This window comes from Podarcis tiliguerta (assembly GCF_965153285.1).
Source record: "Podarcis tiliguerta genome assembly, chromosome: 11".
In the NCBI taxonomy this organism is placed as follows: Eukaryota; Metazoa; Chordata; class Lepidosauria; order Squamata; family Lacertidae; genus Podarcis; species Podarcis tiliguerta.
The window spans coordinates 3,557,959-3,582,508 of record NC_139544.1 but is presented as its reverse complement, the minus strand read 5'-3'; the positions used below and the strand labels follow the sequence as shown (position 1 = coordinate 3,582,508).

Genomic DNA, 24,550 nt, shown 5'->3' with positions numbered 1-24,550 from the left:
CCATGAAAACAAATTTAAAATACAGTCAGGCAGTGCTAGGATTTTCGGAGGGTGGCAAGAAAGAGTGGAACCCCCCCCCAGCACTTTTAGGAGAGAAAAGGAATCCAGTAAGAACTTTTGGTCAAAAAATATACTCCTCACCACTACCACCTTTAGTCCTTGTCCTCTGCAGGAGAATCTCCTGCTGTTGGATGTTTTCTGGAAGTAATCTACAACAGGAGCTCTTGTCTGAACAGATGGAGGGGACTCCATTTTTATTTCAAATCCATGGCACCTCTCTGTAGCTGTTTTATGTCACATTCAAAGAATAAAACAAATAAAAAGTGACTTCTTTGCCAGGACAGCATCTGAATTTTGTGCACCTAATGCTAAGACTGATGTGCAGAGAACCTAGCCAGGAATGAATGAATGAACAGTGACCACTCTGAACAAGGCAGTCATCAAAGCATTAAAAAACAGAATGAGAGTATGTTTAGCACTGTCCTCTTTCCCCATCCCTCTGATACTTCCCCCAACTTTAGACAGATTCATCTTTCGGAAGAGGGAGAATGGTATGCGTTGGCATTCTGAATGTTTTCATATGCAACTGGTTACGAAGCTGATTCTTTAAAATTATAATCCATTTCAATTTCAATATTGCTTTTGCTACCCGCAACATGTACAGATGTACACAGTCTCAGCATTTATGTCTTGTTGTAATTGAGATCCTGAATTGGTTTGGCAAAAGCTGTTGTGCAATTATTGTTTAATTTGTTACCAATTGTTTAATTACACTGCGTTGACAAGTGATAAATTAAAATAAAATTAATCAAATAATGTTACTGTAGTTGTATTGAAGCATAGCCTTCTTGATCTTTTTTTCTGTACAATTAGGCTCACAAATCAGCGCTGATCTTCTAGTCAGCTTTAATTCTAAGCTAATGAGCCTGTGTTGCTTTACAACTTGGCTGCTGTTACCTATCACTTTGTGAACTCTGAGCCAATTGCTTTAAAATATGTGATAATTGATTTTCTCTTTTCATGCCATACTTTTAGATGTATCATATGGATAATATGGATAAGTTTCTCTCTCTGGATCAGTTGATTGTGGCTTTGAAAAGCCCCCCCCCCCCCCCGGCTGCTAAAAAGCAAATAATTTTTCCTTGGTGGTGATAGAAGGAATGGTTCAAAGCTGTATAAACAAGAAAATGCACAATATGTGGAGATTCAAGTAGTCTGCTATGAATAAGAAAGACTGAAAAGAAATAAAAGGATAGCAGGCCATTTTTTAAATAATCATGAATTTTAGGGCTGATGTGGGAAAGAATATTAGTTTCTGTCTTCTGGGCTAACTTTCTCCGGTTAACACTTCAGGGAGCATCCTCTCTTTAGCCATGGATCCTGAACAAATTACGAGAGACCAGGAAGAAGTGCTTTCAAAGTTAGAGGAGAAATTCCCAGAGCTGCTGCCTCGAGAGGATATTATCACCGCTCTGCAGGAAGTTCATCTCCGTGCTGATGGTAAAGGGTTTTTCTCTCCCCCTGCCCTTCACTTTTGTTTCCTACCTTTAGACGGATTGGAACATGACATTCTATAAAATCAGGACACCCATTAAATGTTTTTAAAAGCACCATATACACACGGAAACAAAAACCCCACCAACCTTTCACCACATGCCATGATTATTTATAGGGTAGATGAGCAGCATGCATAGGATCTTTTCATAGGTGGTGATACTGTCTATGAAAGAAAAGTGTGGAAACTTGTGCAGTGTATTTTATCATGACCGACAGGGCATGGCTGTTAAATGGCTTCCCAGTGCTGCACACCACTGCTGGCTACCAAAAGGGAGAGAGGCAGGGCAGTGGGGCACTTGGTGCAGTGCAAGCAGAGTGGCGGATTGGTTCTGCCGCTCCGCCTGCACCAAGCTCCCAATTGCCTTGCTGCTTTGTCATGTGATAACCAGAAGCAACGTGGGAGCATTTGGAAGTCAGGCCGTCAGTGCAGCCCTGTCCCTGCCACTCCATTGCCACTATCACCTATTGTTGGGCTAGAATTTCCATCATCTCTGACCATTGGCCATGCTGAAGGGCCACAGGGTCCTCTCCCTTGGTTTACAGGAAGTAGATGGAAGAAGTGTGGCCCTCCAACATAACATTGGTATGCTGTGCATGCAGCTGGGGGGATTGAATAATAATAATAATAATAATAATAATAATAATAATAATAATTTATTATTTATACCCCCATCCATCTGGCTGGGTTTCCCCAGCCACTCTGGGCAGCTCCCAACAGAATATTAAAAACACAATGAAACATCAAACATTAAAAACCTCCCCAAACAGGGCAGCCTTCAGATGTCTTCTGAAAGTCAGATAGTTGTTTATTTCTTTGACATCTGATGGGAGGGTGTTCCACAGGGCGGGCGCCACTACCGAGAAGGCCCTGTGCCTGGTTCCCTGTAATCTCACTTCTTGCAGGGAGGTGCCACCACCAAAAGGCCCTTGGAACTGGATAGCGGTTTCTGGGCTGAATGAACAAAAGTTGGCATAAAAGATAGGACTCCCAGTTCTACGTCTGGTCTCATTTCATGAACACAATTTATTTAGTTTTTGAACATTTAAAATTGTCTGTTTACTCAACGGAGCATGACTGTGCTGCTTTTCTGTTTGAGTATGGCTGCTGCTGTTTTGGCTGCATTCTGGTGGGTGAGATAGAATACATGGCAATTATATTTACAGGTCAAATACTAGATATTTGGACACTGTGGATCCAACAGGCACAGTTTCTTAGGGCGCGATCCAAACTACTGCCTTGCTATTGGGCTTTGCAAAGTGATAGGGCCACCGTTGCATCTACCGTCCTGCTGCTCAAAGCACCTGCAGTGGGAAGTGGTGGGTGGGCAGGACCAATGCTTTCATGTGGTGGTAAAGAGAGTATATTGGGGAGAGAGTGGCTCCTTGGCTGGCTCAGCCCTGCCCAGCCCTCAGAATGCTCTGTATTGAAGCGTTCTGCTTCCTCCCTTGGTGGCGGCAGGAGGGAGGAGACAGGGCTTACCTGGGGCTGGGAGAGAGCTGGGTAGAAATACACTTCCACCTAATCCACTCCTCCAAGTCTAGTGTAAGAGGGTTTGCATTGCTCTTTTGTGGTGCTCGTACAGCAAAATATTGAGCCCGTAGTGAATTATCCCAGTTTTTCTTCAAGGCAAAAAAGGAGCAGATTTACTTTTTACATAGTAGAAATGAATTGTTATTTGTTGGGTTGCTTAGCATGACAAACAAAACCATTATTCAGTATTCAAAAACATCCAGTATTCTTCTCAAAGTCAAGTTCTTTGTTACATTCCAGTTCGCTGATTCTTAGTATGTATGAATAATTTTCCTGTCTGTCCCACAGGGCTAAGGATTGAGGAGGCCATGCTCAAGGATCTAAAAGAGGTGTCAGATGGAGAAATAAAAGTAGCTGTTAGCACTGTGTATATGAATTTGGAGGTAAGGAGAAAGCGACATGTGATGGGATTGTTTAGCTTTGCCCACGGCGTTGTTTGCTGCATTGCATGAGATTTGTGCCACTTCCTGTGATTGACATATTTCTTTCCCAGGCATTTTAAATCATGTGTTATTAGACAACTTGCAAAGCATTCTGGATGTGACTGCAGGTTTTGTATCTGCCATTCTGACGGGATCTGGCATCATCTTTGTGACGAATATGAACTTGACAAAACAAAAATTTGTCAGATACGTCTGCTAATGCCAGTATAATTGGCAGTGTTAATGCTTTTGAAAGTGACAGCTGAAGATTGAGACTAGCTTTGCTGTGGCGTTTGCCTTTCCTGGGAGATTTCTCCAAGTGATATCAAAATATTGCTCTCTGGGACTGCCAATTTCTTTTCTTGCATTTTACCCTTTTCGCCCTGCATTATACTATACCCTGAGAGTATATATATGCTTGTTCCCTACTGGGATTTCCTTATAAATGACAACTATTTTATCAAAGTGACTTTAGAGTAGAATTGGTTTTCTCTTAAGCAGATGAATAATATTTCCTCAGTGGGTGTAGCTTACAATTTACATGTTTTGGTTTTTGGTTTTAAAAAGTCACTCAGACCTATTTACTGGGCAACTGTGTGTGCATGCCTTGTTTGTGTGTGTTGGTGAACATAATGATAGCTTTTTGAACTTGCGTCAATCATCCATCCACTTGTTACCCTTTATCTTATTGTAGTATGTATATAGATTGCCTTGGCACAGAGGCCCCTAATAAATGCTTCACATATGACATTTTTCTGACATAGAGATGGCCTCTAGACCTGCAAACACATGTCTGTTGTGATGTGTGGCATCTCTGATTTATTTTGCAGGGAGTATGTGACATAATATAAGCAGGTGCATTCTGGCCAGTATTCTTTCCAAACATGAGGATATATGTGGCTGCAGTAGACAAGGGCCCAATCCAGAGAAAGTTACTCCTACATAATTTTTATTGCATCAAGTAGCTCTTACATTTAACTTTGGGCCAAGGCATAGATATAAACGACACATTGATCTGGATTCTATCCATAGAGAATAACACACAAGTACTCTTTTATAAATTGTGTCAATATCTATTCATTTCCTATGTAAGCTCCATTCAAATGAACTGAGGAACAAATCTGTGGGTTACTGAAAAATATTGTAATTTGTATTATTTACTTCCAGCTTCCACCCATCTAACATTAAGAAACCCATTTAGTGTGAAGATGCATACTAATCAAGGGTTATAGGTATTCTTGTATTCTAAAACCACATTTATGCCATACATTTAAAGCAGTGATACCACTTTAAACCATCATAGCTTCTCCCAAAGAATTCTGGGAGCTGCAGTTTGGTAAGGGTGCTGAGAGTTGTTAGGAGACTCCTAACCCCCTTATAGGGACGCGGGTGGCGCTCTGGGTTAAACCACAGAGCCTAGGACTTGCCGATCAGAAGGTTGGTGGTTTGAATCCCTGCGAAGGGGTGAGCTCCCATTGCTCGGTCCCTGCTCCTGCCAACCTAGCAGTTCAAAAGCACATCAAAGTGCAAGTAGATAAATAGGTACCACTGCTACGGGAAGGTAAACGGTGTTTCTGTGCGCTCTGGCACTCGTCACGGTGTCCTGTTGTGCCAGAAGCAGTTTAGTCTTGCTGGCCACATGACCCGGAAAGTTGTCTGTGGACAAACGCCGGCTCCCTTGGCCTGAAAAGCAAGATGAGCACCGCACCCCATAGTGGCCTTTGACTGGACTTAACTGTCCAGGGGTCCTTTGCCTTTACTTTTTACCTTAGGTAGTGCTAGGTATACTGCCCAGCACTCAGCCGTTACCATAATTTGGAGACTCACATATGCTTCCCCTTGTGTAACTTTGGATTACATGATTTAAAATGTTGCTTCTATTGTACAAACTTTCACATGGCATTTTAGAGATAGCATTCAGGCTGATTATAGAAATTTGTATTTGATGCCAGCAAACCAAGTAAATATGCTGCTGTTTAATCTTTTAGTAATGGCATTTGAAACAAAATTCTGACTAACTTGTGAGCTCTCTCTCTCTCCCCCCCCCCAGTGCCTTTTCTGAGGAGTTAGGGTAAAATAAATGATGTATGGAGCTGTAGGAATGAGACTTTGGCAGGGTACCTTACGTCTAAGGAACATTAAACATAGGGCTCTTGTTTAGCAAATAAATAACCATTCACTTCAATGGTTGCATAGTCTGGACTTGTGTGCATATTTTTGCAAAGATAAGGAGAGGCCATTAGGGATTTAATATAAAATAAAGCGCCAAGGGGTCTTCTTGTAGTCCTAGTCTTTCTGCCACATGGTGTGTTACTAATGTGCCTAAATGGGCTTAAATGAATTTGTTATCTTTACTACATTTGCAGTGTGTATATATTTATATATTATTTTAATTGCGTTCTTTATAAAAGAAAATATATCATATTTTTAGATGTTGAAAACATTGCACACATAAACAAATCATACTTTTTAAAGCATCGGATAATCTTTGCCTGTAGGTGACTTCATGATGTAGCTATTGTACAGCAGGAAGTATGCCGTGAGTTCATCTTCTCAGATATATTCCCAGTTAAGTAATCACCTTCTAAGAACAAATGGGGCAGCCCAAGATCCATTACTGAATACCCTCTCCTCACAAGTTTAAGCGATAAAGTGGATTACTTTGGAGAATAGTTATGATACTGTTGATACCCTAGGAAATATTAAAACTCATGTCTGAAATAACAATAACATATCTGTTCAGGTTCAACAAATTTTGTGGTGCTGGTTTCTGATGCTTGAATTTGAACATTTCTTAATTATCTGCTTCCATTACAAGTAATTCCTAAAAAGTAAAAGATAAAAAGATGGGTTCAGATTGAAGCAACTGAGTAATACAGCATCATGCTTCATTACAACCATATACATTTATGACTGTGGATAAAGGTTAGACTCTATTGTCTAAGATGAAATGAATTTACTTCTCAGAATTCCCAAAGTTATCCTGTAGAGTTTTTTAAATATTTGAATAATTTTCAACTATCCATTGAATACGGTGTCTATGTTGAACACCTTGAAATCGTTTATTTCATTATTTGACGATATTTGATAGTTGGCATGCAGTGTTATTTAAGTTGGCAGATTTTGAGACTTCATATTTCTGCCAAAATCAAAGCAATTAAGATATTCCAAAAAGTCTAAAGCACCCAAATTTAGGATTTCACATTCAAAATTCAAATTTGAAATGTTTAAGTTCAAATTTGAATCTCCAAAAGAGCACATGGGAGGTGGGGTATCAGCTGGGCAAGCTGATATAGCCTAGTGTTGAATTCCACCCTATAATATTCATTCAAGTGTATATGGGTATTTCTTAACTAAGGCTGCAATCTGTACCCATTTGCCTTGGAATACTAAGCCCCCCTTGAACTTAATGTGTTTTACTTCAGAGCAGCCATGTATGGAAGTGCGCTGTTGTTGTCATGGGGAAAGGGGAGAAGCCTTGATTCAGAGCTGCCATTTTGGGTGGCAGCCTTGTATCCAGGCTCATGTCTAAAGCTGCTCTAATATTTGCATTATGACCATGGTACTGTATGTACAATTCTTCATACAATAATATTTCTTGAAGCAAAGGTAACCAACCTCTATTCCATTTTGTTACATTAACTTCTTGACCTATTATATGTAGGGAAAGGAAGTCATGTTTCTGCCCCTTGACAGGGCCACCATTGGTAAGGGCAACTGGTAAGGGTAAGGGTGAATTAACTTGCTGTGCTGATGCTCTTTGGTTGGTTGCTTCAATATGGGTTAGTTGGGGGTGGGGCTGGCCAGGGCAGATTGCAGGGGAGGTTGTCTGAGGTGGGCTCAGTGTTCTTACTGCCTTCCCTTTCTCCCAACCAGTATGATAACTGTTCGGTCTGGACACAGTATGGTTTGCTGTGGATCCTTGTGGACAGGGCCAGGAAGAAATTTTATGTTTTGTTGCTGGACTGCTGAGACCTGGGGTCTTTGCCTTCCCTTTACCAAAAAATGTGTCTTGTTCTTCACAGTGTTTTTGGTCACACACCTGACTTTGGCACTTGGGGGGTGGACCCTCACCACATACGTCACCACAGAAAGTCAACATAAGGGATTTTGTGGGGCTTGGACTCATAAGCCAATCTGTTGATTGACATAACACAAGGTGGCCATAGGTTGTCTTATGCCGCCTCAAAGCCCCAGGTTGCTTGCATACAGGTTGGGGCTCTTCTGTCAGCAGGCAGGCTGCCAGATACTCTGTGTGCCTCCCTCCATTATTGTAGCCAAACTCAATGAAGTTGCGGGTAAGAAACTGTGACCATTTTAAAAACCCAGCTGCTTGTGGCCCTTCCCCTTCTTTGCTTCTCACTCCGCCCTCTCATGTTCCCTGCTGCAGGCAGAAACAGTGACACCTCCTGCATACACCTTTACCCACAACAGTCCACCAGCATTCCATGCCCAGTGAGCATTCTCAGCTTTGTAAAGATAGGCACATGGAAAATCCTACAAGTCATTCCATTCACACAAGGAGTTCTGCTTGCACAATGGAGCTTCCCTGCCCTCTCTTCCTCCATGCACCTCATCCAATCTGTTCTGGGTTTTCCCCAACTCCCTGGAGCAGATTTGGGACGTAGGAGGCAAGTGGGGACAAAAGGGGGAGGGGAAGTTCTGTTGTTTTCCTTGTTCAAAGAAGACAATTTCATTGAATATAACCATATATATATTTATTTGAGTGTTGAGTCTCTCATGTATCTTCCCCACATCTTTCCTGGTCCCATATTGGTTCATTCTAGTCCATTGAGAGAGGACTGCTTTAAGAATTTTCAAGGTATGAGTTATTTTCTATGAAGCCTATGCTCATTTCTTGGGCTAAATCATTTTATTATTAGCAAGCAATAACTTAATGCTAAAACCCAAGTGTATCTCTGGCCCACTATTAGAAATGCAAAGAACAAGCCTGTTTTCAAATAGCACTCTGTGCTGCCAATGATGTATCAACACCCTATGCCATTACTCTTCTCTAAATGTGATAATAATGTGATCTGTTAACATAAAAAAGTTTGATGCCACAAAAGCAGCTGGAAATGGACAACTGAAATATGCATATATCTAACTCATATCATCAAATGCACAGTTTGATGTATGTTGTTAAAAGCTTTTCATTTCTTTCTGTTCCTCTCAAGCAAAAACAGCTCCCTTTGAATGTAAATCAAGAAGTTTCAGAGTACTCATTTCTCAGTGATGGGTTCTGGGGAGATGGCTTCCTCATTTCAGATACCTATTGGGTGGCCAGGGGAAAACAATATTGGTTCACTTGAGGTGGTTTAAGGTTGCTGGTAATCTTAGTATCTTCAGGCCAATATGCACAAACAGCTGCCAAGAGAAAGTCACTTTAAATTGCTCCCTGTAGCGACTAGCTTCATGTTGCCTCTTGCCGCTGTGCATTGCTGTTGACCCTGAGTTCAATGCTTGGAATCAGAATTTTGGGGGAGAAAATAGCTTAAAATGTTTATACCTCAATCCACTGAGAATCCTATTTCCTTGGGACTGGTTCAGGGATCTAGCTCAGTGCCCAGCACACATATATTAGCACTAATTAGCATCCCTCAGAGCTCTGATGCAGCTTACATTGGCTTTTGGAGGGTGAGGAAAACAGGGAGGCTTCCTCAAAAAACACACACTCTACATTTTCAGCACTGACTGACAGCAGCTATTCAGGGTTTGAGACAAGTCTTTTTTAGCTCTATCTATGGATTGAAGCTACTTCTGCCTCTTGGGTAACAAAGTAATACTTGATCCACTCCACCAGGAGTGTCCCACACTTGACATCTTATAGGGTGTCAAGTGTAGGGTAGCTGGCTCTTGCTTGGTTACAGCCCACAGAAAAGGAGGTCTGGAAGACTTAAATTTGGCCCACAGGCTTGATATTCCCCACCCCTGTGCTACACACGTGCTATACTGCTCTCAATTACTTGTAGTCTGGCATGTTTTACTGGCCCAAAAGCTTTTGCACAACTTTCATGTCATATGGTGTTTCTTTAGCTTCAGCAAACACAAATCCATAGCTGTCAAGTGTCCCTTATTTGAAGGGACAGTCCCTTATTCCAGCGCCATGTCCCACTGCTGTCCCTTATTGATGGATGTCCCTTAAATATCCCTTAAATTTCAAAGGAAGCAGCTCCTCTCCCCCCCTCCCTGCCGGCCAGGGAGGAGGGAGGCTCTAACTGTGTTGCTCCCCCAATAAAAAGTCTAAGAATGACTGGGGGGTGGAGCTTGCATGCCTTGTGTGTGGCTAGTTAATGCAAGCTGAGGGGTTTTTTGAATGCTGGACGCCATTTTGTTGCACGTGCTGCTGCAAACTTTGCAGTGCAAAGCCAGGCCGGGGAGCCATCTTAAGTTGAGGCTGCCTAGGCCTTGTGGTGCATGTGATTCAGATTCTATTCAGTTGAACCTCTGGTTACAAAGTTGGTTGGACAGTGTTCTCGAAGCTACCAGCATGAGTTTGACCAGACTGCTGGAGGACAGGAAGACTGGAGTGCCTGGAACAGGTGATGCTGCAGGTCCCTTATTTTGGCTGCTGGTCCCTTATTTTCAAGGCTGCTGGCCCCTTATTTTCAAATCTGTAAGTTGACAGCTATGCAAATTTGTGTTTATCAGCTGTTAGAGTAAGGCTGCTCAACTGTGGCTGAGAATACAAAAGCAATTTGTCTACTTGCCAATAGAGGGTAAACCAGTATATCTGTGTTACGCAAATTCTGATGAAAAATCTAAAATGTTTCCACTGATTAGCTATTTTGAAAGTATTAAGAACTGAGATATTCTGCTGCAGACTGAAGCATTTCCCCCACTGCTGTGTAAGGTATCGCGGTTATCTCTACATTAAGTAGTCACCACCTTCTTGAGATACTGCAGGAACATAGGAAGCTGTCTTATATTGAATCATAGAGTCATAGAATTGTAGAATTGGAAAGGGAGCACAAGGATCCAAACCCCCGCAGTGCAGGAATATGCATCTGTCCTGTATGGGGATCAAACCTGCAACCTCGGCATTATCATCACCGCACTCTAACTGGTCAGACTGTTGGTCTATCTAGCTCAGTATTGTCCACATTGACTGAAAGCAGTTCTCCAGCTTTCAGGTGGGACATTCCCAAACCTACTTGGAGAATACCAGGGACTAAAACTGGGACCTCCTATATGACAGGAAGATGCTTACCACAGAGCTATGTTGCTTCCCTAATGCTGACAGCCATATGCTTAGAATAATAGAATCTTAGAGTTGGAAGGGACCCAATGGTTGTCTAGTCCAACCCCCTGCAATGCAGGAAACTCAGCTCAAGCATCCATGACAGATGGCCATCCAACCTCTGCTTTAAAACCTCCAAAAAAGGAGAGTCCACAACCTCCTGAGGGAGACTGTTCCATGGTCGAACAGCTCTTACTGTCAGAAAGTTTTTCCGAATATTTAGTCGGAATGGATGCTTTGCATCCATTTTTATGCTGCCTCCTCAGCACCTCCAGTTAAGGACCTCAGGTAGCACTGAGAGATGCTGGTGGTCAGTAAACAGATCATATTGAGCTAGATTAGGATTGGGGAACCTTGTGCTTAGGAGTCGAATGTGGACATCCAGGTATCTCTGTGCAATCATCAGGACTTTCCTTGGCCTGCATTCCGCCCCTGCTCTGCTTTACACCCTCCCTTAGTGCTTCTGCATGGCTGTAATGTGCCCTTGATCTCCAATAAAGATTCGTTCCTTAGAATCATAGAATTGTAGAATTGGGAGAGACCCCGAGGGTCATCTAGTTCAATCCTCTGCAATGTAGGAATCTCTGCTAAAGCATCCATGACAGATATGGATTGGCTAAAAGTGACCTTAAATGTCACAAAACTCAATGTAAGGTGATGATATATGGTAATCACTTAATCTTGCACCACATAATAGGTCACAGCTGCCTCTATAGGAAATTGTTACATTGACATGGATATGAAATATCTCTCTGTTGGGCTCTTTAACACATGCAGAAATAATTTGAAGATTTGCTGCAATAAGCAACATAGATATGACAACAGGGCATAAATGTAATGGTTATATGATACAGTCAGAGAGTCATTCAGACCAAGGTGAATGGGGTCAGTATTACCTGGAGAATGGTGCAGAAGCTTTGTGATGATGTGCATTCAAAGTAGAGGAAAACAAGTTATTTGCTCCTCTTGAGTACATATTTCTGTACAAACAAAATCAAGCCGTTGTGCCTCAGATTTTATGCCATTACCAATAGGCCACTGTCTTTGAAGTCCTCCTTCTGGTTGTACCTAGTTCTGATGCTCTGAAGGAAGGAAAAAATAGGTAGAAAAAAATTGATCCTGGTTTCATAGAATTGTAGAGTTGGAAGGGACTCAAAGGTCATCTAGTCCGCCCCCTGCAATGCAGAAATCTCAGCTAAAGCACCATGACAGATGCCGATCCAACCTCTGCTTAAAAACCTCCAGGGAAGGAGAGTCCCCAACCTGCCGAGGGAGAAGACTGCTCCACCGTTGAATTTACTATAGTGACTTTCCCTCTCCTTCGGGAGTTTATCCTAGAATTGATAGCGAATTGATAGCTCATTGTCATCTTGTAGTTAATTTAATATTTTTACTTGAAACATGAAAATTTTAATTTCTGGCATTCCTATTAGTAGCCAAAGCAAGTTCATGAATTAACAGTTATTACTCTTCTTTTTTTGTTTTAATTTCACCAGTCTGTAAGGCCATCTTTTTTATTCTGTTTATTTGCTGTGCACACATTGACCTTCTCATTGCTATTGGCCAAAGTAGCCATCAATTCTAGAAAGGAATTGAACTTCCTCATGTTCATTAAGATACTTCCACCATAAAAGTTTTTAATTTGAAAGGTAGGAGGTCCTTAAAACATCTTGGGACACTCATGATCTTTTTGTCTAGGTCCTGTAGTACATGGTACACACGACATCTATATCAGCATATATGATAGAGATTGAAGTCTTATACACACCTCTGGATGTTCAGATCTGCCAAATACACACACTTTATTAGTGGCAAAAGTGACCCTAGGTGCACCTCTATATTGCCAAAGGAGAAATGATTTTTTAAAAAAGATTCAGAAAACAATGAACTCACAAATGGGGTGAAGGCTAAATATTTTATTAAATAGCTCAAAAAAAGCTACAAAGCCTTATCTTATGCTCCCTTGTTCTTTGGTTGCTGGGAACTCTTTCAGTAACAAGCACGACCCCTGAAGATGGAGATGGAACTGTGGCCAATATGTAGCACTTTCTGTGGTCAAGCCTGCACCAAGCTTCTCTCCATCTGATGTGGCTTATATATCTCTGGGGTCCATTCCCACCAAAATAACTGTTGGGGTTACATAAACCACAGCTTGTGTTCAAGTGACACATTAGTTTCTCACCAGAGTGAAATACTAATACTTGGCAGTAAGTCAGCATGGATCACATCCAAGGATTTGTTACTCCAAGTGCCATCTCCAAGATAACCATTCTCATACTGTTCCGTCTACACATAGATAGGTCTGAGAAACTACTGGTTTATGGAATAAACTTGAAGGCATAGGCCCATAGGATTTCTAACCATTACTGGCATGTGAGGGGCAATTGCTGGGCACCACCCTGATCTTTGATACATCATCTTCTGTGATACGATATTACAACCTCTTGCTGCTCTCAAGGACACAAATTTTAAGTATGCAACAATTTCCCCTGTAAAGTGTATATTCTAATATTTGACTGAGACTATGCCTCCAGTAAGCACGAGGAAGTGATTTTACTCCATATAATACAGTTTGCATGAGAATATCCTAGTTTAAGATTTTATTTTCGAAATTGTATTGACACACTAAGAGAGAACATGAGAATATTTTTCTTAGATTTCTTAGATTGCTGATTTTGCCATTGTGTGAGTCCACCATCTACATTTATTATTATCCTTTTGATGGCCTTCTATGTAACTATATTCATGTGCAGCTACTAAAGCTTTTGTTTTGTCCCGTTCTTTAAATCTGCAAAGTTAAACGCAATTATATTGACATATGGTGATACTGTGATACATCTTAAGGGTTAAAGGTTGAAGGAACCATGGCTTGTCAATTAGCAATGTAAATGAAACATTCATTATCCAGCATGCTGAGAAGTTGATGAACTGTACAATAAATCTGAGCCCAAGTTGCAACTGAGATAAGTCATTTTAGACAATACAGTATTTATGAAGATCTGGGACAGTGGTTTGAATTCCCTGATGAAATATTTGATTGTGTCTCCATTATTTTATGGAGAGTAAAGAAATCCTGGCATCCCAAATTAAATTTTAGTGTAGCCCAGAAAATATTTAAGCAGTGCGTGCAACTCCAATATGCACAAAGTTGCAGAAGGTTACAGGAGCTCTTTTAGTTCTTATCATACCAGGGTAAATTCTGTTATTTACATTCAGCACCATTATCAATGAAATAACCAAGACTAGAATCAGAAATATTCTTTGTGTGCTCTAATTTTCAAGAACAGAATACACGTTGCCTTTTTTTAAAAAAAGAGAGAGATTAAGGCTGCAATCCAGTTCCCATTTATTTGGGAGCTAGCACCATACAAATCAATAGGATTTCCATGTTTAGGATTGCAGTGTACAGTAATTCCTAAATACATTGTGGTAATAGCTACAATGGCTTAAATCAAAAGAAGGCATGGGAAAGAATTGCACCCCTGATTTGTGGTCTATCTTGAAATAGGAAAAAAAGAGGTAAGGCTGAATACAAATGGCATTCTCATCACTGCATTGTCACCAATCATGGTAGAAAGCTTTGTGTGCCAACATGTCAAGTCAGTCGTCCAGTTGTCCAGTGTGGGTATCAGCGTAGCAACACACACACACACACACACACACACACACACACAGTGTTTTCAGTCTATTGCATGCTGACTGTGTGTCAGAGTAATTTAAATTCTGTATCTAGCCATGCTGTCTCAGTGATTTTTTTCCACCCATGTATTGGCATTACCATTGTACAAGTTGAGGAAAGATGCATTTGTAGAAACAAGGTATATAAAAAAAATGGACTATGTCTATGGTACTCAGGGCTAGCATTTTTGCTTTACAATCATTTTTGTGATTGCTGTGCTCAGCTGGCATAAGAAGGTGGCCATTATGGACAAGATTAGCAATGCCACTCTTGAGCAAGAAAGGGGAGGATATAGGAAATATGAGTGGGCAGGGCAGTTGAACATGCATTCTGCCATAGAAAAATCTGCTTTTCACAGTTTGGACACATTGATATATGCTTACTTGCCAATGCTTTATTTGATTCTTTTATCCATTGAAAGTTTATTTATGTTTGTTCATATTCTTTTATCCCACCCTTTCTCTAAGGAGCTCAGAGTGATGTACATGTTTCTCTCCTATATCTTTACAAAGGTAGGTTAGGCTAAGAATTAGGGACTAACCCTAAGGTCATCCAATAAGCTTCATGGCTCAGTGGGGATTTAGACCTGGTCCTTTCTGGTCTTAATTTGATACACTAACTTTTACAATTAGACTGGTTTTCTTATTTAAAAAGTTAGGGAAAGGAATAGGTTCACAACTTATTCATCCTACTGGTGTAAACAGGAACGGTTTGGTGTAAACAGGAACGGTTTGGATTCTTAGATCACGGACTGCAGTTTCTTAAAGATGGACTTCTGGCAAGCGATGGGCTGCACCTCACAACGGTTGGGAGGAATGTTTTTGCCAAAAATCTCAGAAACCTCATCAGGAGGGCTTTAAACTGACTAATGTGGGGGAGGGAGACAATGCTCCTGAAGGTAGGAGTCTATCAATTGATGAAGATGATCATCCAAATGTCATAGACCAAATGGAGCAAACAGCACGCAGACCTAGTGGTGGGAGGAAAAAATCCTTAAATAAGAGACATGGGGGAATGATTAATGGACTTCAATGTCCGTACACTAATGCGCAAAGCATGGGAAATAAACAAGATGAGCTTGAGCTCTTGGTACAGCAAACTAAATATGACATAATAGGCATCACTGAAACCTGGTGGGATAAGTCCCACGATTGGAATGTAATAATGGAGGGATACAATCTATTTCAGAGAAGCAGACCAGACAAGAAAGGAGCAGGAGTGGCGTTATATGTCAGGGATGTGTATACCTGTGAAGAGATCCAAGATTTAGAACTTCAAAGCCAAAGTGAGAGCATTTGGGTCAAAATTAAGGGAGAGAAGAATAACAGTGACCTCATTGTGGGAGTTTACTATAGATCCCCAAGCCAAACGAAGGACATAGGTGATGCCTTCCTGAAACAGATGTCCAAGCATGCAAAAGGAAGGGAGATAGTAGTAATGGGGGACTTCAATTACCCGGATATTTGTTGGATGTCAAACTCAGCCAAGAGCATAAGGTCAAACAGATTGCTCACTGGCCTTGCAGACAACTTCATTGTCCAGAAAGTGGGAGAAGCAACAAGAGGAACAGCCATTTTAGATCTGGTCCTAACCAATGTTGATGACCTGGTTAGTGGGGTAGAAGTGGAAGGATCATTAGGCGCGAGTGATCATGCTCTTCTGAAGTTTACTATACAGCGGAAAGGAGCAGCCAAGCATACTAGGACTCAATTTCTTGACTTTAAGAAAGCCGACGTCATAAAACTTAGGGAAGTGCTGGGTGAGATCCCATGGACAGTAATACTAAAAGGAAAGGGAGTTAATGATGGCTGGGAGTTTGTTAAGAGGGAGATAGTAAAAGCACAACTTCAGGCAATACCAATGAGACGGAAACATGGAAGGTGCCTAAAGAAGCCAGGGTGGCTATCTAAAGAACTTTTAACTGAGTTAAGATTAAAAAAGGATGGATCCAAACTACAAGAAAGAAGATTCCACCTAAACATTAGGAAGAACTTCCTGACAGTAAGATCTGTTCGACAGTGGAATTTGCTGCCAGGGAGTGTGGTGGAGTCTCCTTCTTTGGAGGTCTTTAAGCAGAGGCTTGACAACCATATGTCAGGAGTGCTCTGATGGTGTTTCCTGCTTGGCAGGGGGTTGGACTCGATGGCCCTTGTGGTCTCTTCCAACTCTATGATTCTATGATTCTATTCTACTGCATCCAGGCCTCTTCTCTGCCTTCATTATGTTTGCTTCATGGTTTTATTGCCAGAAACTGACATTTTGCACAAATGCAACAGATTTTCCGCACAGACCTTTTAACATAAGGACTAGGTGACTTGAAAATAAGAATGCATTTCTGTACTGTGAAAACACAAAATGACTACTGTGTGGCATAAACAAAACCTTAACAAACATATTCTCTTGAAATGTTGCTGTTTCTGTGGAAAGTTATGGCCACCTAGTGGCCAGGAGCTCTGGTTCTAAAAGTAAAATCACATCATCCAGTGAGATTAGATCAATTCTAGAAGCCTCAGTGCAGCAATATTTTCAAGGCCCCCAAACTTTTCAAGTCCAGGGAAATGTTTGGCTAACTATCATGGGCACTAGCACATATTGGCTCTTTTGTGCCTAGTCACAAATTTCCATAGCTTGTTTAAGAAATTGAGTACAGACCCCACAAATAGGCGAAACAACCCACTCAAGAAAAAGCAAAAAGGTCAACTTCCCATATAGGTAAAAACCAACACTGAATCACACCTTAAAAGGGGCCACACACATCCCAAAACAAAATCCTAGGTGTTGGGGATGTCGCAAAATACCTTAGTTATTTTGATAGAAGTATTTTGCATTTTAAAATTTTCTATTTACAGAGGATTCTGCTGTCCAGGAATATCTGTGTGTGGAATATCTCTGTGTGTGTACACACACACACACACACTTATTGAAAACTAGTTCAGATAAAATAGTTGAAAGAGTATGTATGTAGATTTTTTTTAATTCCTCTAAAATTTTAATTCTGGCAGTCTGAATGTTTTCCTTTAAATCAGGGGTGGCTGACTTGCACCTGTCTTTCCTCCTGGCTTTTGTCCATGCTAGCTGGGGCTGAAAGAAGTTGGAAGGCAACCCCACCTGGGCAGCCCAGGCTAGCCATTGCTGCTTTGAGTGTTCCGATGCAAAGGCAGATGTGCCCAGCAAGGCATATTTAACCACGGCCACTGAGTTGGGACTGCGGTTGTGTACACACCATATATTTAAAGCATATTTCCTCCCCGAAAGAATCTTGGGAAGTGTGGTCTGTTAAGAGTGCTAGGAACTGTAGCCCTGTAAGGAGTAAGCTACGGTTCTCAGGATTCTTTGGGCAGGGAAATGTGCTTTAAAAGAATGGTGTGTATGCAGCCAGAGTCTGAGACTGCCTCATACCTGAAAAAGAAGATGGCATAAGGCAGTTAGAGGCAGAAGGCCGCTGGATCAGTGTCCTTAAGGCACACAGCTGCTAATTGACCAGAAGTGCTCTGTATCTCCCTCTGACAGCAGGGTCCATGTGAGCAAGGCCTTCTAGCCAGTCAGCAGTTACACTTCTATGCAGCATTTTATTTATTCTGTTTCTTGTCGCCTTCCCCAACCTGATGCCCTCTGGAAGCTGTGGGTTACAACTCCCATCAACCACAGGCAGCGTAGCTACAATCAGTGGTGATGGGTGTTGTGAAAACATCTGGAGGGCACAAGGTTGGGGAAGGCTGGTTTATAGGCTGCACTATAACAGAAGTTCTCTGGGTGGTTTACAGGATCCTGCTCTCCACTGGCTCTGATGCCTCTGTAAGCGCACAGGTTCCCACTGTCATCAGTTGGCATGGGCTGCTTGCTACCCCAGCTCACTAACCACATCTCTCACTGCATCATGAGATGGAAAGACAAACCAATTCTTTGGGTTGCCAATCTGGCAAACCTACATGAATGATGCAGCATTTATTTGTAGGTTGAACCAAATGATTATAAATGATTGAGGGTTGTCTCCTGGGATTGGACATAAGGTCTTGTAAACTGAAAATTTTATAAACAAATAGCTGTTGGGAAAGCACCATTATGCTGTAATAGCTGCTATTAAAATCCATTAGCAATCTTGATGGCCTGTTTGAATTTGATGCATCATTTGCTCTGAAAGGCTTTTATTCCTAAAGATTTTAGCAAAATGTTACTTAGTTTACAGAAGATGTTGTTAATAGACTATTACTCATTATATATTTTGAGATAAGTACTCCTGTATTTTGAATGGGTCAACTCATGACACCTAATGAATGATATCTCACACACTTCAGTTGTCTCTCTGTTCTTGGATTGCAGCAACAGTGACCACTTCTGTTCCTGACTACATTTCACTGTCTCTTTCAAAATACCAGCCTCTACCCCAATCCAGCAACTTAATTATTCTTGGTGAGGCTCACATTCACCATCTAGAAATAATGGGGTTGCTGTACTCTCACAAGTCATTAGAGATGAGAGAAATGGAGAGAAAGAAAAGTAAGTGAAAAGTATTGCACTCCCTGCAAGGTTCAGCAAAGTAGCTAAATTACATTCTGAAATGATACTCACTTCAGTGTAATTCAAAAGCAGGACCAGTTAAGCACTGCAACACAGGCCCCAAGTACAGTGGTGCCTCGCAAGACGAAAAGAATCCGTTCCGCGAGTCTTTTCGTCTTGCGGTTTTTTCGTCTTGCGAAGCAAGCCCATTAGTGGATTAGCGCTATTAGCGCTATTGACAGTTTAAGGGCTAAAAACGGCTTTTTAAGGCTTAAGGGATTAGCGGTTTTGCTGCTAAAATGCTTTTAGCAGCTTAGCGCTTCAGAAAAAGGGGTTTTGGAGCGAAAAAAAATTGCAAGGATTTTCCTCAATTTTCGTCTTGCGAAGCAAGCCCATAGGGAAATTCGTCTTGCGAAGCGCCTCTGCAAACGGAAAACCCTTTCGTCTTGTGGGTTTTCCGTCTTGCGAGGCATTCGTCTTGCGGGGCACCACTGTATAAGGCAACTTCCTATTAGCACTATACATTTAAGAGTACAGTGGTACCTCGGGTTAAGAACTTAATTCGTTCCAGAGGTCAGTTCTTAACCTGAAACTGTTCTTAACCTGAAGCACCACTTTAGCTAATGGGGCCTCCCGCTGCTGCCGCGCCGCCGGAGCACAATTTCTGTTCTCATCCTGAAGCAAAGTTCTTAACCCGAGGTACTACTTCTGGGTTAGCGGAGTCTGTAACCTGAAGCGTATGTAACCTGAAGCGTCCGTAACCTGAGGTACCACTGTATCTTACCACTTTAAACAGTCATGGTTTCTCCCACAGCATCCTGGGAACTGTAGTTTTTTTAAAAGAGTACTGAGTGTTGTTCCCCTCAGAATTCCAGTTGTGTGTCGAGGTCCCCAATCCACCCCCCAAATAACTCACAACAGACACGTAATTTTTGTTTAAGATTTTAGGCATGATTTTGGCCACAACTTTATTCAAATACAAACCATGAGTGGTTGTTTAGGCATTGGTTAAGACTATCTGTCCCCCCGCCTGGGGACAGAACTGACTTCCGGGCACCACCGAAAGACAGTGCGGGGGAAAGCAAGTCGGGGAGGAATTGGAGCTGAGTCACAGACCCTCAACTCTCACCCGCCTGCTCCCCAAAGGCTTGCCGGCCCTAGTCTCATTCCAGGGATTGGACGAAAAGATGGCAAGCCCCAGGATTCCTTTAACGGAATTCCCTTTCCGCAGCAACCATGGAAGGGCAGGCACAGCCTATCCTAACCCCTCCTCCACCAATTTATAACCAATGCCTAACCACAACCTTACAAGTTGTGACGATTTGCTACACAGTAGGCAAAAACCACCCAGCCAGCCAATTTGCCAGGTGGAAAAATTCCTACCAGGCCCCTGCTCAAAGGCAGACGACCCCATGACAGGCATAGCAAGGTCAACGCAACAACCCCTTACTCTAGGGCGGGTGGGCGGGTGATCCGTTGCACGCAGCAAAAGAGAAAGTACAAGGCTGCGTGCAGAGTATTTAAACCTTTTACCCCTCCCACCAAAATTGCAACATAACTTTTACCCCAGCAACCCAGTGAACCAATCACTGCCCCAGGCCATCTTTAGAGACCCTACCTGGTAACAGAGGGGTGGCTCAGCAGACCCCACCGCAACACATGCTTTCCATGAAGGAGAACACACTTTCTCAGAGTTCCCCTGGAACAGGGACTGGATGTTAAACCCTCAGGGAATTATAGCTCTGTGAGGGAATAAGGGTCTTTTAACAACTCTCAGCACCCTTAACAAATTACAACTCCCAAGAGACTTTGGAGGAAGCCATGACTGCTTAAAATATTTGCAACAAGTGTCTCTCCTGACAGGTGTTAGCTCTCTAGGGTCTTGGCAGAGGTCTTTCTCATCATCTGCTCACTGACCCTTTTAACTAGAAACCTGAGGCTTTCTGTATGCAATGCATGCACTCTACCAATGTGCTGGGGTCTTTCTCCACTATAGCAGCTAAAAAGCTTTTGGCACTATTTGACTAGATAAGTGGGATGTAACTCGAATAAAGAACTTTAGCTGATGATTTACTTTGAAAACACCATTACATTGGATTTATTTTTAAATAAAAATAAAAAGTATAAAGTTTTCCCAACTGCCATGGTCAGCATATACTGGTCAATATAGTACTTCACACAATTGCAATATTTTTGCACTGAAAGAGAACCAGGAAGACAAATCAACCCATCAAAATAATGATGACAACATCTATGAAGTCATAGCAGATCCCACCTCTAACCACCAATAACCTATCTGCAGATTTACCCCACTAACTGCCCCCAGTTAAATATAGTGGACCCACCTTGTGTTATGTCAGTTACATGTATGTCTACAATTTATCACAAGCTATCTTTTGGGAATCTTGTATGAGGGAAAACTTAGTGGTTTAGAGTCTTAGGCAGACTTTAAATTTGTACTTAAACTAAATAGAAAGATGTCAGCGGCTTAAACACATTATTATATGCACAGTTGCTAAAAATCTTGATTAAAGTCATAGACCAGCATAAGATAAAAACACATAAAACATGTAAATCAAACCTTCAGTTTTAGATCTGCTGTGTGGCACATACCATCCTCTGACATATGTCAATCATAGCAGTACAAAATCTGGCAACTGAGTATGTTGTATCAGGATTTACATCTTGGAGCAGTGAGGAGATATAGAGTTGCCCTGTGTGTCCTGGAAATTTGTGTGTTATTGGCAGGATAAACCTAGCAGGTATGTTTGTGTAACTCTGGCTGTGGAGAAAAACATGTTCTGTTATTTCTATACCACAAGGGCATTTTCTCTGAAGGGAGATCCTGGCGAGAGTGAAAGCTCTTCACTGTTTTGGTATTTCAAGATAAGTTAAATTTTTCATTGGGGAGGTAAGGTACTTTCTGGTTTCCCTCAACCTGAGCCCTATGTCTCAACTCAAACCAAGCCCGATTTAACTCTCTCCCTCAGAAACGGCTCCTTTTATTCTCATGCTCAAAGTGCTGGCTCCACCCCCTTCTGGTTGGCTGTCTTGGTAGCCAATCAGAGAGAGGCTCCAGCTCTCTGGTGGAATTTATGAGGGACTGCATTACCAGACTCTGGTCTGGCTCTGCTGTCCGTCACAGAAGTATATCAGTTTTCCACCTCCATCCCACTCCATCCTTGCAAAAGGCTCATTGAAATATGCAAAATTGCAGCTGTCTTCAGGGAAGAAACAGAGTTTTATCCCTGCCTTCGAATGCATTTTTAAAAAATGTGCATGCAGAAAATATTTTGCTGGCATGTTTCTCTTGTAGGATCAAGTCAAATACTGGAATCAATGTTAAATTTAATTCCACAAGAAAAACAAAGGCTTTCTTGATATACAGTAGTTACCAGTGTTCCAAGATTGCCATCTGGTGGGTATAATTGTCTCAAATAGATTTCTTTCTTTAATTTTTGACACTGATACACCAATCTTTAGTTTCATTGGAATTTACTTCCAAGTAAATGTAGTCAGGACTGAGAGGGAAAGGGGTTTTGATTTTTGCTGTAGTGTAGTCAGTTAAATTTTTTTAAGTGATGATTTAAAAAAAAATTAAGTGAAATATTTGCAACAAAGTGTTCTATTTAATTTATATTTTATTCATAATTGATTTGTAGTCAGAGTGAGCAGGGAGGTAGCTAAATTATTTTTATAAACAACAAGTACAACTAATAATGTATTATTATTGTTGTTTATTAATTTACATTATATGCTACCCTTTGTCCTGAAGGAACCCAGGGTGGCAAACCTATCAATAATTTTAATTTTTTAAGTATTCCAAAAACAGTTTTAAACATTCTAAAAACACACAATAGCATTCAGAACACATTGAAAAACCACCACCACCTTCATTATCATTGGTTGATTGGCTTCCATCTGTCACAGGAGACAATGGAGGAGTGTGCCTTTGGGGGCAAAGGCAAACAGTTGGAGAGTCACAGCGCCTGCTGTGGCTGTAGGGACTGATCCAGGAGAGACATGTTTTGTTGCAGCCGGGGCAGATGAAGATGTTGGCTCCCAGCCATAGGGAAAGAGACAATGACGTTCATTATTTTCCACACTCTTCAATGGAACTCCTGAGCATAGGTTTGGTATTAAGGGGGAGAAATGACAGCCCCAGGCTGTCATTATTTTTTAAATTTATCATGAGTTTCTCAAGCAAAAAAGCATTGCCATGTGTGAGATTAATCCAATTTGAAACAGTGCTTGCTTCTGTTCAATTGTTTTTTCATATTGTGAAAAATATTTGTATTTCAGATTTATACAATTGTATAACCATATTTATACAATTTGCATGACCAGAGTGTACAAATGTGCCCACTCTTTCATACACATCACACTTACATCGATGTCAAGAACAAAAACTAATTCTTCATCGGCCACTGAAGCAACACACTTCTAAAGCGATCCATAATTGTAAAGGATCCAGTAATTAACCTCAGAATTTGAGTAGGAAATGAAACATGTTTAGGAGTTTGCTGATAACACCAATTTATTCAGGTGACTGAAAATCCAAGGCGACTACAGAGAGTTCCAAAAAGGGTATGTCCAAACGGGTGAATGGATCCAGTAGTTAAATAACCACAATATGGCAAATGAGATTCATGCATAAGTGTAAAGTTATGCATGTTAGGACAAAAAAACCCTTAAGATTACACATACAGTTATGGAATCTGAACAGGCCATGAGATGTTGGGCCAATCATTTCTGTGTTGGCTGCTGTTCCACTTCTGAAATCCCTGCATCTCTTGGGAACCAGTACTATACAAATGGAACTGGCAACCCAAATTCTGCAGTGTAAACTAATAGGAGTATTCCAGCATTCTGTTATCCTAACCCCACATTCTTCTGCGTTTCTCACATTCAACCTACTGAGCATGCTGGGCCCTCAGTGAGCTGCTTTTGGGGTGGGTGGGGTTACATTAATATGTCTACAGACTTTAGTGTTCCCCTAAGCATGCCGATACCTCTTTCTCGTTTCTTAGTAGCCCCATCTGGGCTTTATTTCTGTTGACTATTATTTCTGTTGGCTTTATTTCTGTTGACTATTTATTTCTGTTGACTATTCTGTTGGCTTTATTTCTGTTGACTATTTCATTGACAAACTGGAACGTGTCCAGAGGAGGGCAACCAAAATGGTCAAAGGCTGGAAACGATGCCTTATGAGGAACGGCTAAGGGAGCTGGGCATGTTTAGCCTGGAGAAGAGGAGGTTAGGGGGTGATATGATAGCCATGTTCAAATATATAAAAGGATGTCACCTAGAGGAGGGAGAAAGGTTGTTTTCTGCTGCTCCAGAGAAGCGGACACGGAGCAATGGATCCAAACTACAAGAAAGAAGATTCCACCTAAACATTAGGAAGAACTTCCTGACAGTAAGAGCTGTTCGACAGTGGAATTTGCTGCCAAGGAGTGTGGTGGAGTCTCCTTCTTTGGAGGTCTTTAAGCAGAGGCTTGACAACCATATGTCAGGAGTGCTCTGATGGTGTTTCCTGCTTGGCAGGGGGTTGGACTCGATGGCCCTTGTGGTCTCTTCCAACTCTATGATTCTATGATTCTATGACTCTCACCACCCGAGTT

General features: G+C 41.6%; 1 protein-coding gene across 11 annotated transcripts in view; it reads left to right on the top strand.

Annotated features, from left to right (window-relative positions):
- Positions 1–24,550, top strand: part of PRUNE2 (prune homolog 2 with BCH domain) — a 160,010-nt gene that overhangs the window by 56,962 nt on the left and 78,498 nt on the right. For all 11 annotated transcript variants that reach the window (XR_014502924.1, XR_014502925.1, XM_083403289.1 and 8 more), the window contains exons 5-6: positions 1,354–1,500; positions 3,377–3,471. Coding sequence is in view for 9 of the 11 variants with exons in the window: in XM_083403289.1 (XP_083259415.1) it covers positions 1,354–1,500; positions 3,377–3,471 (242 nt within the window). In the remaining 2 variants the exon portion in view is untranslated. The remainder of the gene's footprint in view (positions 1–1,353; positions 1,501–3,376; positions 3,472–24,550) is intronic.